Genomic DNA, 19,037 nt, shown 5'->3' on the forward strand with positions numbered 1-19,037 from the left:
ATTTATCTTGGCTCTAATCTAATCTTATAGAGCTCTAAGAAACAAAAAATTATTGTTAACTCGACACTGAATTGAGTATCGGTCCCTTGCCAATGCCAAGCTACATAGTGTGACAATATTGGAGCCACATATTTGACTGCAAATTCAACTTTTCATGTCGGAACAAAACATATTGAAATAGACTTTCACTTTGTGCTTGATCATGTTGCTGCCAAGAATCTTCTGATTCGGTTTATTCTCAGGAAAGACAACCTAGCAGGCGTGTTTACCAAGCCTCTTTTGTCTACAAGATTTCACTTCCATTACAGTTTAGTTTGCAGGGGCATGTAAGAGCAGATAATCAAATAGTTGGACATTTGATATCTACTCCTAAAGATAATGCAGAGGATAGAAGCAGCAACTCAAATCCAGCACTTCAAGATAATGCAGCAGCTCAATATCATGATAGAAATAGAATAGGAAAGCTATTTTGAATTTTGTATTTATCATTGTAGTCTAGTACTGTATATGACAGAATATAAATACAAGCTGAAACCTCAACACAAAGTGTGAGAAACATTTTATAAAACATCTATTGTTGATTACCTTATACCCTTTTCTGTTCATGCTGTATAATACGTATGTAAAAGTCTAATCTCCATCACAGGACATGAATATAAGTACTTTTTTTTTTCAAGGGGTGAAATCCATTCCTTAATAATGGCTTTCAGTATGAATCCAAAACGCTAATGAATTATTATCCTCCCAATACATCTATTTCGACGGATATAGAAGCATGCAAAGTTGCAAAATATATGATCAGAGAGGCCCATGTCCATACATATGCTGCACAACCTTAAAGAAATAAATTATAGTTGATCATTCCAAAAAATCACACTTTAATGGTTACAAACAAACTTACAATGGGTAACAAAAACTTTAAGAATCAGCGACCCTCCAAGAGAAGCGAGTCTGCAATAGAAGATAAAGGCGTGAACGCATTGTCCATAGGAGCCACCGGATAAGACATGGCGAACGTTAAACCGCTGGCATAAAGACCAACCGACGGTAACTCTGGAAGAGGAATACCCCCCTCCAAGAACTGCACAACTTGGCGCATGCTTGGCCTAGCTGCAGGCTCTGAATGAGAGCAGAGCAACCCAAGTTTCAATACCAACTCTACTTCCTCTGCTACATAATCTGCACCCAAATTTGGATCCCTTGCCCCAAGAATTTCGCCTCGGTTCAATTGAGAAAACACCCAATCAACCAAAATGGCATCCTCTGTTCGCCACCGTGGCTCTATTGGCCTTCTTCCACAAGCCACCTCAAGCAAAAAGGCTCCGAAGGCAAACACATCGGTGCTTGTAGTGGCCTTGCCGCTTCGAGTAAGCTCCGGCGCAATATACCCAATGGTTCCAACCACATGGGTCGTCTGAGGGTCAGTTCCACGGTCATAAAATCTTGCAAGACCGAAGTCTCCTAATCTAGCATTCAGTTCACCATCTAGCAAGACATTACTAGCCTTGACATCTCTGTGAACAACAACTTGCTCCCATTCTTCGTGTAGATAAAACAGCCCCGAGGCCACACCTTTTATTACTCGAAATCTCTGGCTCCAGCACAGAGTGAGCGTAGGTTGGTAAAAAAGGTACTTGTCTAGGCTTCCACTAGGCATGAAGTCATACACCAACAGCAGCTCTTTCTTTCGCCGGCAATACCCCAAGAGTGGTACTAAATTTCTGTGGCGGAGCCGACCCATGCTGGCAATTTCTGCAACAAATTCTTTCATTCCCTGCCTTGATTCATGGGAGATCCTCTTCACCGCAATCTCAATTTTGGAGGTAGGTAGTACACCTCTATAGACCTTACCAAATCCACCTTTGCCCAATTGCTCTTTCTCCCTAAATCCTTTTGTGGCAACAAAAAGATCTTTGTATTTGAATCTCTGAGGCCCATAGTCAAGCTCCCAGTCTTCCAGCAATTCTTCGAACTTCCTCTTCCTTCTTATGACATAAATTACACCTGAAATTGCTACCGACGCTAAACTAACAATAATCACAGGCAACCCAATTGTCAAAAATTTAGATCTCTCTATACCGACTAATATCGGAGGCAGCTGGACTTGAGAGAGAAGAAGTTCTGGAGCCTGGCCATTCATCTTAAAGCTCCAAGCCAGAACATAATGGTTCGCTAGGGTCTCGCCAGTTGCGGACGAGAAGCCAACATACATGTTGTTGCCAATGATAGGTGAAAGATCGCGGGACAAAGACAATAGCGGAATTTTGGGTTTACCGACGTCAAGTGGAGCTAAAGTAACATTGATTTGCTTCTGGACACCATCGTATTCCAGCCAAACTTGCATTTGCTGCCCACTTTTAAGGCTCAGGGTCCTAAACCCACCATTGTCATCAGCATAATATCCTGCTGTAGCAGATCTCTCGGACTGCAACCCGTTTATATCAATCCCAACATGGTTATCATTGATGTCGTCAATTTCTGGGTTCTTGGTTGTATCGAGCTCTACGCCAACGAGTTGATTCTTGGGATTAACAAAGCTGGTAGTATTGAAAAGGCCAAGGAACTTGGATAAAATACCCGCCGGGAGTCCTCTTGTTGGAGCAATCACGAAAGCAAGCCCATAACCGCTCAAAGCGGCATCTTCAGAAACGATAGCGAAGACGAAAGTCGTAGAGAAGGAGGAAACGGCGCCATTCGACGAGTTCCTGAAGCTTATTGGATTGGGGTAGAAAGCCTGACCCATTTGAAAGTTTGTATTATTAGTGAGCTTCAAAAGGCCAGTGGAAGTGATTTCTGCTATGCCGTCTAGGCTTAGATTTGCCGACTTAAACCCGTCGAAGGTGAAGCTGGTATCTTCGGAGGATACGAAGCTGATTAGGAGAGACAGAAGCAATACAAGCTTGGACATGAACATGGCTATACTGTGCATCCGCTCCCTCTTTTCACGGTTTCATAGTTCTACTTTCAAGTTTATATGTTATTTGATGCCATCTATTGCTATAAAAAAAATCAACTATTTGAACAATTTTCAAAGCACCATAAAGATATAAGTGACTCATCAGAAAAGTACAATTTGTAAGCTTTATGTTAACAACAACTTGGTATTTGTAACTTGATATATTATTTTATACATATAATTATAAAGCTACTACTACAATTATTGCTTCATAAGTTGTTTTCACCAAAGGAAAAGATAGAGTAAAATTATTGGCTATCTAATTTACATCATTCTTACGCGCTGGTGAGTGGCTTACGCGTGCTGGCCAAGAATCTTGCTCCTCCATTGCTGCTGTTGAGGGATTTTTTGCTTATTTTCTTGTATTTTGCTTTGTTTTATGTCTTGTATCTATGTTTGTTCTATTCTTTTGTTCTTTTGTGGGTTTTAATCACCCATAGTTACTTTAGTTTGATCTTTTTGTAAAGATTGTTTCATTAACTGGAGATCGTTACTCCCTTGCAACGAATCCAAATGGGAATTCAGTGCCTCTCATTCATTAACCTCTTTTTGGTGAGTGTTATTGTTTCAAAGTTGGTTAGTTCTTTGGCTTGCTTCAAATACCACTTCGATGGTGCTATTTCTTGATCTATTAACCAAGATCCAAATGATTTAATCATTTTTTTTTGGCTCATTTCCTATTTATTTGTATTTTTTGTATTCTATTGTTGTTGAGGAACCCAACTATTTTCCAGTTTTTTTATCCCTTATACCCTATCCTTATTTGCTTAGAAAAATAAATAAATAAATCTACATCATTATAACAATAGAGAGCACTCAGAGCAGGATGCATGTGTCACCCACGAAGTTTCGCCCAATTTCCCGAGAAAACGATTTTTAGCCGCCACAAACTACCAAATATCAACGTCTTTCTGTGGGATCTCTCATTTTCTTTCACTCTTTTTTTTTGGCAGAATCTCTGATTATAAAGATCAATACTTAAATACTAAGATAGTAGGTAATATATATGTTCCATCCATATAGTCGTTGAATGTTGGAGGCTGATTTGAATTCAAAGTAGCAGCCACACGATCAGCCGCCATTCTTTGAAGAACAACCTTTGCGACTATGCAGACCATTCCGCATTTTATCTGTGGCTGATTTTAAGTAGCAGCCACGGATCCAGTGCCCGTTTTTCTATGCAGACCATTCCGCATTTGAATTTGTCAAGTGGGCATGCCTGGCCCCGTGGTGGTAGACATCACACTCTCCGCTTGAACCCATAACCTTAGATTTTCTTTATAGTAATTAGATTCATTTAGAACAGCAAGAAAAATGTTAGGCTTATAAACATATTTTACACCCAAAAAAAAAAAAAAACCTTTATAATACAATGTAACACAATATGATTGGGCTTTTCAAAAGTTGAATTTATCTCATTTCTAATCATATTGTAAAATTTGTTTATAAGCATAACATTCATCGAGTAGCAAACCTCGTTGTCACGGAAGCAGCATCACTTCTAAACAATTTGATTACTCTTTTGAGCCGAATGGTGGGTCTTGACCCAACTCTAATTCTTCAATCTGTCGAAGGGGCAGGCCCAACTCAAATGCTACCATTGTTTTGATCATGCATTTGAAGATGACTGGATTTAGCTTAATTAAGTATTGTTAAAAAAATATGTAACAACCACTGTAAAAACACTAGTCATATTTGCGTATCACTTCAAAAAATATGTTGGCGGCTGATTTGAAGTAGCAAATCAGTCACCATTCTTGAATAACAACCTTTGCACCTCTATGTGTTGGGAAAATTGATATTTTATTGGTAACCAATTTTTTACCGGACCTTTATGCGAAATACAAGTTTGAAAAGAAAACACACGAGTACACAAAGAGTTTACGTGGTTCGGCAATATGCCTACATCTACGGGGCGTGATCCGGTCTCCTTCTTTACTATTGAGAAATATTGAGTACAATGGTACAAGCCTGAACCGCTCAAGTTTAATATCCTAAACCCAAGCCCTTAGCCCCTTGTATACCCCACTCATCTGTCCATCTTAAATACCCAATAAATAAAAACTCTATACACTTTGTAAATGCCACAAAGTGCTCTCACCAATTTGAATTTTCCGGATGATCTCACCCAAGGACTACATGACCTTTTATAGATGTTTAATCATGAAAAATAGGAGAATAATTTAATCCAATTACTGCTGGAAAAACAAAACCATCATGAATACAAAGTCTTTTCCATGATGAAGATAAACATTGCGGCCCGCATGTTTACCCCCACACGTTTTCTCCAGAAATCCAATTCCAAGTTGTTCTTGGACTCCTTTTAAAATTAACTTTATCCTCTTGTAGATAAATAGGACTTGAGCCTACGAACTTGAATATTGATATTTTTCAGCAATTATCTTTACACTTGTTGACAATTTGAGCCATTATCAACATTATGTGGGTTGTTCATCTCTTTCCAATATAGAACTGAGATGTTACAAAATATGTTGCAACTTTTTTAAGATTTAATTTTAAGTTTTTCATGAAAAAAACATAGTGGAATTAAATCTGGACCGGCGTCTAAGTCCAATCCAAGGTGATTAGCATTTAGCATATGCAGGATTTCCTTACTTTCTTGAACACATCTACATCCTTCAAACTCAATTGGGAATCTTTACACTGGCACTGGTTAGATTTAAGTGGGAAATGGTATAGGTTTGTAAAATTAAAAAAAAGGCTTTAACTTCAAATTTCTTACTAAGAATTTAAGACACGTAAAACTCTAATCTCCATCCCTTCCGCTTTGGTGATTGAAGGTGTTCGTGCCTCCCTCTCATTCTGTTCCTGTTTCGGATCATGACAGAACCAAGAAAATAACTCCCAACAAATTAAGGCTCCAAGCTTCTATGTACGAACGTTACCGGGTGAAGGTTGCTTCCGAAACCGCTTTACGCGGCCCCCTTGAGAGGACCGAAGCACTTATTTTATATTTTCATTCAATCATATATATTAACTTCTAAAAATCAATTTTTGTTCACAACATAAAAATATTAATTTAAAAAAAATTAAGCTAAAAATTTAAGTTCCAGCAAGGTTCCAAAAGTGATTTGGTGATGGTCCGACCAGGTTCTTGCAAGGTTCCGGTAGAGATCCAGGAGGATTCTGGTGGAGGTCCGCGTGAGGTTCTGGCGGTGGTCTAGTAGTATTAGAATTAAAGACTCAAACTCAAAAAAATAGTTTACGATTTATAAAAGAAAAACTATTTTATAGAAATTAAAAAAACTTTTTTAGTCAAACAAAAATTTTTTTTTGATGACTATTATTTTCGGTCGCGTCGGCCTAGCTAGTGAACATATGGCAGTACTGGTGTGTTGGACATCTTTCCCTTCAATTTGTTCGTCAGATCTTATTTTCTAATAACAATCAATTGTAATAAACCTGTTGTTAGTTGTGATTCTTGTCTACTGGCTATAAAAGTCACAAATCACCATTTTATTTATCTCTTTTACATTCGGAAAAAGCTTTGGATCTAATTTATTATGACATTTGAGGTCCTCCTTTTGTTTCTATTGATGATGGTTAGCAAATTTAGACCCTTGGTGCTAAGCGTATTTACAATGGACTCTCTACATTTAACTTTCTTTTAAAAACCTAACAAAATTCCTAGAAAGTGGTAGTATTCTCACAACAAATTTTCAATTGTCCTTGAACATTGCATTTGAATATCTCCATCATGCCTATTAATTTCTACACCGTCGTACACGGCATTCTAAAGCCAGAAGAAGACATGGTTGCACATGTCATGACAATCTTGTCAAAGTCGTCGCCATTTGGTGCTTAATTAACATTGACACTGCAGTGGAATATCTAGATATTCATCACGACTATTCTACACCGTTTAAAGTTGTGGAAACCAATTTACTACAAAGAAGAACTATTGAACATCTTTTATATTGAATTTAGCCATGGATGGATAACACAGATTCACCAAAGGAGTGAGTTGATCTGGCAAATCTTATGATTATTAGGTTCAAGAAAATAATCAATCCATTATCCAGACCCAGAGACAGACCTGGACGGGGGTTGGTATAAATGGGTCATGACCTCTTCCGATCCTTTGTAATCTTATATTAAAATACTATCCATAGTCTAAATTTAATTTTAGTTTATTATAAATTGATAGTATAATTGTTTTTAGAAAAATTTTGTTTTTTGTTTTCCTATTTGTAATGTGCTTTAAGATGCAATTTTGTGTGGTATGTATCGGCTTTGGTAGCTTAAGATTTCTTACGAAGAATTTAGGACAAAAACCAGTGCTACTGTGCTTTATAGGTTAGTGTATCTAAAGCTCTAATCTCCATCCCCGGACATGAATATATATATATATATATAGCTTTTTTGTTTCTTCTTTTTTTTCAAGGGGTGAAATCCATTTCTTAATAATGGCTTCCAATATGAATCCAAAACGTTAATGAATTATTTTCCTCCTCCCAATGCATCTATTTCGACGGATGTTAGAGCATGAAAAGTTGCAAAATGTATGATAAGAGGAAGGCCCATGTTCATACATATATGATATACCGCACAACCTTGAAGAAACAAATTTTAGTTGGATCATTCCAGAAAAATCATACACTCAAATGGTTACAAACAGACTCACAATAGGTAACAAACACTTTAAGAATCAGCGACCCCCCGAGAGAAGCGAATCTGCGACGGAAGACAAAGGCGTGAACGCATTGTCCATAGGAGCCGCCGGATAAGACATGGTAAACGTTAAGCCGCTGGCGTTAAGACCAACCGACGCTAACTCTGGAAGAGGAACATCCCGCTCCAAGAATTGCACAACTTGGCGCATGCTTGGCCTGGCCTCAGGATCTGAATTAGAGCACAGCAACCCAAGTTTCAATACCAACTCTACTTCCTCGGCTACATAATCTGTACCCAAATTTGGATCCCTTGCACAAATAATTTCGCCTCTGTTCCTGTGAGAAAACACCCAATCAACCAAAATGACATCCTCTGTTCGCCACCGTGGCTCTATTGGTCTTCTTCCACAAGCAACTTCAAGCAAAAAGGCCCCGAAGGCAAACACATCGGTGCTTGTTGTGGCTTTGCCGCTTCGATTAAGCTCGGGCGCAATATACCCAATGGTTCCAGCCACATGGGTCATTTGAGGGTCACTTCCACGGTCATAAAATCTTGCAAGACCAAAGTCTCCTAATCTAGCATTCAGTTCACCATCCAGCATGACATTACTAGCCTTTACATCTCTGTGAACAACAACTTGCTCCCATTCTTCGTGTAGATAAAACAGCCCCGACGCCACACCTTTTATTATTCCAAATCTCTGGCTCCAACCCAGAGTGAGCGTACGTAGGCTGGTCATGAAAGAGGTACTTGTCCAGGCCTCCATTGGGCATGTAGTCATACACCAAAAGCAGCTCTCTCTTTTGCCGGCAATACCCCAAGAGTGGTACTAAATTCCTGTGGCGGAGCCGACCCATACTGGCAATTTCTGCAAAAAATTCTCTCATCCCTGTCTTGATTCATGGGAGACCCTCTTCACCGCAATCTCAATATTGGAGGTAGAGAGTAGACCTCTATAGACCTTACCAAAGCCACCCTTACCCAATAGCTCTTTCTCCCTAAATCCTTTTGTAGCAACAAAAAGATCTTTGTATTCGAATCTCTGAGGCCCATAGTCAAGCTCCCAGTCTTCCAGCAATTCTTCAAACTTTCTCTTTTTTCTTATGACATAAACTACACCTGAAATTACTACCAACGCTAAACTAAAAATTTTAACAGGCAACCCAATTGTCAAAAATTTAGATCTCGGTTTACCTCCTAATATCGGAGGCAGCTTGGGAAGTTGAGAGAGGACAAGTTTTGGAGCCTGACCGTTCACCTTAAAGCTCCATCCCAAAACATAATGATCGGTTAGAGTTGAGCCAGTTGAGGACGAGAAGCCAACATACATGTTGTCTTTAATGATTGGTGAAAGATCATAGGACAAAGACAAGAGCGGAGTCTTGGGTTTCCCGACATTAATTGGAGCCAAAGTGACCTCGATTTTCTTCTCGACACCGTTATATTCCACCCAAACTAGCATTTGGCGGCCACTGATAAGAGTCAGATTCCTAAACGCACCATTGTTATCAGCATAATATCCTGCGGGATGAGATTTCACGGACGTCAACCCATTTATATCAATCCCAACATGGTTATCATTGATGTCCTTAACCTCGCCGTTCAGGATGGTATCGATCGAGCTCTATGGCGACAACATGATTGGTGGCATTACCATCGTTGCTATTATTGAAAAGGCCAAGGTACTGGGCTTGCAAAGCTCCTGGGAGCCCTCTTGTTGGAGCAATCACGAAAGCAAGCCCATGACTGCTAAAAGTACGATATTCAGGAATGATAGCAAATACAAAGGTGGTAGAGAAGGAGGAAGTGGTGCCATTGGACGAGTTCTTGAAGGTTATTGGATTGGGGTAGAAAGCATGACCCATATGCTGTTTGGTGTCATTAGTGAGCTTCAAAAGGCCAGTAGAAGTGACACCGGCTATGCCGTCTAGGCTTAGATTTGCCGATTGAAACCCGAGGTAGGTGAAGCTGGTATCTTCTGAGGCTACTAAGCTAATTAGCAGAAGCAATACTAGCTTGGACAACATGTTTTTATTTTGCATCTGTTCCCCTGTTTTCACCGTTTCATAGTTCCACTTCCAAGTTTAAGACATGTGGTGTTGGTTTTGTTTTTTTTGGTCAGATTAAGACAGGGAAAAGGAGGGGGGTAAGCTACAAACAAGACACAAATAGTACAAAAACGAAGAAAAAGAGAGATAACCATAAATACAATGTGATGCAGTTGCAGCCGACTTGGCTGCAAGGTGAGCCCTTCAATTGGTTTTTCATCCAACTTTAGATGCTTCCCATAGGAAGACTGTTAAGCGGTCTAATAGCATCTTTGATGAGACATTCTATCCACCATTACTTGATAAGATGTGGAAGTTTTGAAGCTTAATCAATAATAAGAGAATTTAGAGAAACACCTTCCAGAAGAGTAGCTTAGAGCCAAGAGAAAATGCCAATTAGAAACGTGGGAGTTGAAAAATGTGGTAGTATTCTGATATTCTCACAACAATTTTCCACATGTACTTTAAAGTTTTAAACATTGCATTTGAATATCTCCATCATGCCCATTTCCACATGTCATGACAATCTTGTCCAAGTCATCTCTGTTCGGTGCTGAATAGGAGGAGTTTGGAAAAGTGGTCGGATTCTCACACCAAATTCTAAATTGATTGCTGTGGAATATCTTCATCATGACTAATCCACACCGTTTAAAGTTGTGGACACCAATTTACTACAAAGAAGGACAATTGAACATCTTTTAATTTATTATATTGAATTTAGCCATGGATGGATAACACAAATTCACCAAAGGAGTGAGTTGATATGGCAAATCTTATGACTAGGCTCGACAAAATAATCTATCAATTATCCAGACCCAAAGACGAAGGGAAGGTCTCCTCTGATCCCTTGAAATTTCACATTAAAAGATCAATTTTATACTGTGTTTTGAGCCAATTTTAATTATTTGATCTCTACCCATTAAAAAGTTTGACCCTATCATTAATAGCCGAATCCTTTAAGAGAATTCCCTAAAATTGCAACAAGTGTCCCTTTTGAGTAAAACATGGGTTTATTCAGTTTTAGATAATGCAATTAGTGACGCCATTGTCAAAGTAGTAGTCATCTTAAAGTTGTGTTGTGCTAAGTGAAATTAAGTCATGCACGTCTGTGGCTTGTGTTACACTTACCTATGGAGTTGACATGATTGAAGTTCAAATGATAGTAGAAGAGTCCAGGATTTTTGAATTCTATCGCCTTCTCGTAGTTGAACTCTTATAAAGTCTTTATTTTATTTTATCTTATGGTTTTGTTCTTTTATCTTTTATTTATTATTCAATAAGTGGTAGTTAGTTTATATAAGGTGATATATTGTAAATTAACCAAAATGAACAATGATTAAAGTATTTTTTTATTGAAGCTCTAAGCTATTGAGATGAAGTTTCTCTTTTTGTGATGTGATTCACCTTTTTTTCGGTAACGAGATTCTACCAAAATCTACTGCGAATCGATGAAACTTTGTTTAATGTAAAATTTATTTTTAATATTTTTTTTTGGTTCTTTCATCTTACGTTGTTATTATTATTATAAATAATCAACTACTTGTACAATTTTCAAAGAACCTTAAAAGATATAAGAACAACTTGGTATTTGTAACTTGAAATTATTCAATGTACATAAAGCTACTCCTCCTGTTATTGCTTTAAGAGATTAGATTGAAACATTTAAAAAACAGCAATATATATATATATATATATATATATATATATCACAAAAAAAAAAAGTGAGTAAAATTGTTTACTATCTAATCTACATCATTATTACGCTAGAGAGGGAGGGCATTCTCATCGAGCTCTCTATTTTGAGAAAATTCCTACTTTTAAGTGCCAAAATGCACAAATACTCGATTTTTATCATCCAACAGGCTCCCTATTTTGAGGAGCATGATCACTATTCACTCCCAACATAGTAAAAAAAACATATTAATAAAACAAAAAAAATTAAAGGGAAAAATTATATTTACCTCTTAGGTTTTTATTCAATTTAAATTTAGTTATTGAGTTTCAATTTTGAGAATATAGTCTTTAGATTTTGCTCAAATATAAAATAAAAGTCAATTTGTCATTTTACCGTCAAAATTAACGATTTGTAATCTGCTACATGTTTCATTTGACACGTCATGAACACTCCAATACAATGTCATATTAACAAGTGTTAAGTCATTCATTAAAAAAAAAAAAAAAAAAAAATCAATCTATTGCATTGCATTCTTGACGGATCCGTGGCATTGCATTGGAGTGTTGAGACTTGAGATGGACATTGACGTGTCGAATGAGACACATGTAACAAATGACAAACTGTTAATTTTAACGGTAAAGTGATAGAGAGACATATTCTAAACTTGGGTAAAACCTAAGAACCTTATTCTTGAAATTAAAAACTCAATGACTAAATCAAATGAAAATCTAAGGACTAAATACGACTTTTTTTTTTTTTTTTTTCAAAAATTAAATTCTCTCTCGTTACGATTTTTTTTTGTTTTTTCCTCTCCTCTCCCTCTCTCTCTCTCTCTCTTTCATTCTTTCTCACGCATGCATGCTCTCCCAAAACTCACAAAAATACTTCATTCCAGCTCTGGCTCCGTTAGGAAAATATAAATTCTGAAAATATGACCACTAGAAAAAAAGACATATTTAAAAAATATGGCAATTAGGAAAATATAATTTCTCAAATATATAGATAATATTGGATACAAAATAAAGAAATACTTAAAAGATAATATTTAAATAAAAGAGTAAAAAGTAGATCCTTAATTTAGGGAGCACGATGTAGCATATTATATAAATAATTTAAAATAGAAAAAATATAAATATTTTCTTCAAAAAATAAAAATATTTTTAGAAGAGGCTATATATGTTTGCGCACAAAGTTTGGCTCCCATAAATCCATGAGTCACCCCCGAAGTATATATAGTCAATCGCCACAAAGCACTACAAAATAATGAAATGAAATATCAACGGAAATGAAATATCAAGGGATGACGGATCCCTCATTTTCTTTCTCTAGACGGAACCACTGATTTTAAAAATTATAAAGCTTATATATATATATATATATGATTTTAAAAATTATAAAGCTTAAATGATATAACGGCTAAAGGGAGACTGTATCATATATTCTGTTACGGCACGGATCATTCATTTGTATAACATACTGATAAAATAGGATATAAAGCAAACAGTTAAGTTTGAAAATTCTGGGCGCAGCTAATTTCATGGCTACTGCAACGAAAGAAGATGAAGAATGTACGTACGATCACAATCGATTAGGTGAATATGGCCATGTGATATAGTTTTTTTAAAGTAAATTTTGGATTACAAAAAAACACACAACAACGAGAACATTGAAAAGGCCAGTGGGGAAAGAAACCTCTTGATTAGGTGCCTCTTATCAAAGTAGCACTAACCTATTCTGGCAATAATGCCAGCAGACAGAAGTTTAAACAAACCCAGAAGCTGCCTCATTCTTTCATTGCGCTATAACATTTATAACATTTTTTTTTTTAGTATTTATCCTCTATATATCAACACAGCACAGACAAAAAAGAAAAGAAAAGAAATATCCTAAACAAAAAAGAAGAAGAAGGAACTGCTTACTGGTGTGTCTGCCATAGGGACATTGAGAGCTTCCATGGTCCCACATAGATACCCATGTTCAAGGTCACATCCCTGTATTCGAACGTTAACTCTCCATGCTTCATCTTTCTGTAGGCTAGAAACATTCTGAGTACCAGAGAAGGCCTGTGACAAAATTAAACTGTGAGGATAAACCGAAACTCATCTACTTCTGATGCAAATTTCATCAGAGTAGTAAAATATGCAGCTTTATGTTCTCACTTCAAACGACCAAAGAAGGAAAACCTGACCATCTCTGTCCAAAATTGTAAAGAGATATATGATCATCTAACAATGACATTGAAGATCACTAAAATCTTAGCTTCAGCCATATATGTAGCAGGGTCACTAGCAAGTAGCAAGTAACTGTTGTAAACAAAAGTAACTACCTTTACAGAAGGAAACCCAAAAAAAATAAGAAGGGTCGAAGATTAACCTGTCCAATTCTCAAAAGTGAGCATATTTGTGGTAATGTCTCTCCAGAATTCGCGCCTTCACAATTAAGCATGAACATAAAGATTAGACCCACCAAAAAAAAAAAAATTTTGACGAGGGCAAGCTGTGAATTTCAAATAAATTTCCGGTATTTTCCAGGCAACAAACGAAGCCCTAAATCTGGCTCTGAACATTATTCTATTGCAATTATTTTTGAAGGAAAGCGAAATACCTGAAACTTGGGAAGGTGCAGAGCTCTCCACCACTCTCACCGGCATTTCTTTGATGAATGATCGAATCCCAATTCCCAGTCAAAGAATCCAAATGTGAAGCGGCAATATCACGCCTTGTAATTTGGGTATTCGATCTTTCTCTACGAAACTCTGAAAGTGAAAGGTCGTAAGGGTTCGCCCATCCGAGTGTGAAACGCAATAATCCGGGGCGGTCCGACCGTCCGAGTGTGAAACGCAATTATACATTCTTATTTTTTGTAATTTTTTATTTAGGGTATAATTAAAATTTTGTAATAAATCATAAAAAATAGAACCTCGATTTGATTTATTCATTTTAAAACATTAGGGATCAATTTAATTTTCTTTAAAAAAAAAAAAAAATTACTCTTAGACTTGATTTAGTATTTTTGTTTTCTTTTTTAATCGTTTCTCCGCATACCATCTGCTTTAATTGAAAATTTTATACCCCATTCGTATTTTCTTGATTTATTTTTAAATCAATCATAATGAAAATTATAATTTCTTATTTTAAAACAAATGCATTAAATGATATTCTTAAAAAACTTACATTTTATAAGGTGGATAAACAATTTATGATTAAGCAAGTAGCTAATAAGATGTATGGTGTGTTATCGTTATAGATTTGTGTTGTTTTGTGATGCTAATTTCAAATACCACATGCTCTTTAGAGTGTTCCTTTATTTTACCTACAATTAATTAGAATCAAAGTTAATTTCATCATTAGTATATAATTTGTGGGTAAAAATTGTTCTTCTTTTTCTGCATTTCATGCCTTCTCTAATGCGGATTGGGCTGGCTATCTCGATAATCGCAAATTCACTAGCGGCTACTGTATTTATCTTGGCTCTAATTTAATTTCATAGAGCTCTAAGAAACAAAAGACTATTGCTAACTCGACACTGAATCAAGTATCGGTCCCTTGCCAATGCCGCTGCCAAGCTACATAGTGTGACAATATTGGAGCCAAATATTTGACTGCGAATTTTGTTAAGTATGACTTGAATTAAAAGTCATGGTGGGACCCAATGGTTAGTCTCCTTCTTCAAGTAGGAAAAGTTCTTGATTCAACTGGTTTGCTTTTTTTTAAAAAAAAAAAAAAAAAAAAGGGGGTTAAAGAAAGTTGTTTGGTAACCGAGAAAAAAAAAACTTTTGTTAAGAAAAAATAAAAATATGGGGAAATTTCACTTTGACCTCCTGAACTTCCACTCGATTTTACAAACCCCTCATGAACTTCCAAATCTCTCATTTTGGATCCCTGAACTTTCAATTACTCTCAATATGGACCCCTCCATTAGATTTTAAACATTATATGACGTTTATATCCCTGAATTTTGTATAAAATTTCAACTTTCAAAACTTTTTTTATTTTTTTAAAAATGAAAATCAATGATATTTTGGTATTTTATTGTACTTTAACGGCTAAAATTAATAAAAGGGTTCTAATTGAAAGTAATTGAAAGTTTAAGGGTTCAAAATGAGATATTTAAAAGTTTAAGAGGGATTTATAAAATCAAGTAAAAGTTTAGGAGTTCAAAATGAAATTTTTCCTAAAAATATTTTGATGCAATCATTAACGCAGAAGATAATAGAGAGTACTTAGCTTTTAGTGCTGAGAATCATCTGGGTTGGCTGCCAACACTTTTGTTGTGCATTGGGCTACCGACAGTGACCTCTCACAAGAATAGGCCTGCGGGAAAAAGACCAATAATGACAACAAATTCTGAGTCCGTAAGCCATGCCAGAAAATGTCGATTTAACTAAAAAAAATATAAAAGAATAGTTACTTAAAATACGCAATATTAATTATTGGTGTGAAATTGGTCGACTATAATTATGAAGAGTCGTTCGAATATTTTAGAAATAATTGATAATTTATTTTAACTATTCTATATATTCAAGGATTTATGAGCAGTTAAAGATAAAGCTTTTCTTGAAGAGCAATGCTCCGGACATATTCAATTTTTGTTATACTCTCATTCCACTAACTAACGAGTATGGTCATATCAATCTAGTGGGATGAGCGTTTTTGAAACTCTCAAAGTTCTTCTCAGTCAATTGAATCTCAAACAACTTCATTATAAAAAAAAAAAAAAAAATTCGAAACACTTTTCACGTATATATGGATCAATCAAATCTTCTTACTATTTGAGAAAAACAAAAAATAGAATGATTTGCCAAAGAGACTGGTAAATAAATTCATCACAAAAACCTTTAGAATGGGGTCCAAGTGCTTTTAAATTTGTTTGGAGACTTCCCATCTCCTCCAAAGATTTTGACATGCCACCCTATATATGTAACTTAATAATTCAGCTGAGCACATGCACCAGTACTACCCGGCAGCCTTTTTTTTCTTCTGATAGAGTGAGATTTTTGAAAACTTTGTCCAATCTTTTCAGCTTTTTAATCTTTGGTCCGACAATTTTCAATTAGACATTTTAACGAACTTGTTCAGGCTCCATTCATTTCACTCTCCCTTTGGTCCTTGCCTTGACTTGTTTGCCCTCTACTTTGTTTCACATGCCCTGCATAATTCACTCTTTCATGCTTCATCAATTGTATTATATTAAAACCAAAACTACACAAAAAAAAAAAAAAAGAAAAAAAAAAAGGTGAAAGCTTAGAGAAAAAGAGATCAACAAAAGCCATTAGGGCTACATCTTAAATATATTTGAAGTGTTATTATGTTACAATTGTTGTGTCTTATAAAAATTAGGTATAATCTTAACTATGTGTATATAAATTTTTAGACACCATTTTTCTCTTGCAAGCCAATTTTCAACAATTGTCGCTATTTATAGAAAGGCCAAGAGTAATGAACAAGAAACGTACCTTAGGTTAAATAAGGAGAGAATAAACCTATTTAGTTTTTTTTTTTTTTTTTTCCTGAGATGTAGAGCTGGTAGCTGTTGATTCTTCTGCAGAAGAAGAATTACCGGTGGAAATTTGAGGTTTCCTTCCAGGGACCCTGATTGGTGAAGAGGGAAATTGTTCATAGCATGGCATTATGATCAAGCATCAAAGGCAAATCTCTTTGGAGATTTCACCCACCAGAAGTTGCAATGAAACGTACAACTAAACAAGGATTTCAAATCAGTGCTTTCTTGGTTGATCTGTCGCTTGTTTAATCACTTCAATAACCATCAGATGATGACTTGTAAACACGTCACATTGAAAAGATATATAACATCCATAAAACGTGTGATGTTTCTCCTAGCTTTTGGCATTTTCATGCATCGTTTTCCTTCATATGGCACGGGCCAGGCCTTGTTCTTTGATCATATCATATACTTCCATCTCATCAGAAGGTCTCACAGTGTAACACATATAAATGCTGCTCCTCATTTTGGCCGAATCGTTAGATGTTTTTTCTAGTGTTCTCTTTATCCTAACTAATATTATTTTTAAAAAATTGGATAAGAAAAATAAGCGCTAGCTTTTTTTTTTTTTTTTTTTTTTTCAGAATTGGTATGATATATTATATATATAGTTTTCGGTTTAGGAATGCTTTAAATAAAAGGTTTTAAGTCTTGGAAGAATAGAGTCACACATGAAAATAAAGGCCGAACTCATATTGCTTTAAAGCAAGCAATGCTTAAATATATGCATTTGTATGTATGCTCTAGTACGATGCGAAACACACGCATGTGCGTCACAGTGGCCTACACAGTCTATTGTTGATCAATCTTATAACTCAGTAAATTCTTTCTTTTTTTGTCTCTCAAAATTTTTTATAATTTTAAGATTCGAGTCTCTCTCTTGTTAAAATAGAAACTTTAAAGGTATTCTAATTTGATTTCGTTTCACACAAAAGATTTTTGAGCTCGAATATATTCTTAAAAAATATTTGCTGTAACTCAATACGCAGGTTATGAGCATTTTATTTTCTGTTTTTCTAGTTCTAATTTTACAATTAATGGTTGGGTATTATGATTACGTATTTGATTGAAATCCATACAGCTCAGAAAAGAAAAAGAAAAAGAAAAATTTGAAATCCATAGAAAAAGTAACAAAATACACTACTGCTTTTCTTGTGAGACACAGCTAGCTGAGCAGCCTGACCCACGTTAAAGAAAAGCAAGGCCATCTCATACCGTACAATCAAAGTAGGGTTGCGTGTGATGCTTTGACAAAAAGAAAAAGTGCACATAATTTAGAAAATAAAAAAACGAAATGCATTAAAACGAAAAAATAAAAATAAAATAATTGAGGGAGAGAGGAAAGAAAAAGAAAATAGTGAAAGGGACAAAAAGGCAATGGGTCCATCAAAGGCATGGAAGATGCACGCATACATGCATATGATCACTAACATGCACACATGGAAACCAAACTAACTCCCACTATGGAACAAACAATTTTCATCATTAACCCACGCAAGCCGCTCTTTTTGTCATTTGCCCCAAAAGGTCAACTTTCATCAATCCATAATACAACCCATTCATACCCCCACTATAGTTTTGGATGAGCCAAACACACCCCATGGATTAGCCTACTTGGTCTTATTCAAAATTATTTTGTCCCTCCCCCTCACCTAACTTGTTCTTGTGGGTTTAACTCGAGAAAGAAAATCGTATGAATCTATCATACCCTAAAGTCTAATCATTGCTTCTTCTTTTTTTTTTCTTTTTTTTTTTTTAACATTAGAAGAGATATTAGGGTTTGAACCATTAGGGTTTCAAGGGTAGTTTGGTCTTTGTGTCAGTAGAGTTTAGCCTATATATTTGGTTGTTTGTATTAAGTTTAATAAACCGAATAATATAATAACATCCACATTTTGTGTCTAAACTGTTTATACAAACTTTAACATGATATCAGAGCCTTAGGGTTTGAATCATTTGTAGTAGTATTTTTCCACTATATTTGTATTTTTTTTCCCGGTTGGCAGCACCGCCCATGTGGGCTTATTGCCAACACGGGCAATACCTTCGTAGAGCTCTCTTGAGCACTTTTTATTTTTGGTTTTGTTTATGGTGACTGGAGCTCTTCCGGTGAGAAAAACAAATTTGTATTGAGTTTTTCTAAGTGTTCTGTGATGTTGGCTGGCTTGTTCTGTGGTTGCCGGCGTCGTCTGTAGTGGTTGGTGTAAGGTGGCTGGCGTGG

The 19,037-nt window shown here is 35.9% G+C and overlaps 1 protein-coding gene and 1 pseudogene across 1 annotated transcript; both read right to left on the reverse strand.

Annotated features, from left to right (window-relative positions):
• Positions 1-811: 811 nt before the first annotated feature.
• On the reverse strand, positions 812-3,060 carry LOC132192216 (L-type lectin-domain containing receptor kinase IV.1-like). Its single transcript, XM_059607489.1, has one exon. It carries the CDS (start codon positions 2,927-2,929, stop codon positions 926-928), a length of 2,004 nt encoding a protein of 667 aa, XP_059463472.1. The 5' UTR covers positions 2,930-3,060; the 3' UTR covers positions 812-925.
• A 4,427-nt stretch (positions 3,061-7,487) lies between these two features.
• On the reverse strand, positions 7,488-14,120 carry LOC132192059 (L-type lectin-domain containing receptor kinase IV.1-like; annotated as a pseudogene).
• Positions 14,121-19,037: the final 4,917 nt, after the last annotated feature.

The sequence above is a fragment of the Corylus avellana genome, chromosome ca9, assembly GCF_901000735.1.
Source record: "Corylus avellana chromosome ca9, CavTom2PMs-1.0".
In the NCBI taxonomy this organism is placed as follows: domain Eukaryota; kingdom Viridiplantae; phylum Streptophyta; class Magnoliopsida; order Fagales; family Betulaceae; genus Corylus; species Corylus avellana.

What these genes read in the sequence shown, in the direction of transcription:
- LOC132192216 (XM_059607489.1), bottom strand. Translation starts at nt 2,929, where the DNA reads ATGCACAGTATAGCCATGTTCATGTCCAAGCTTGTATTGCTTCTGTCT.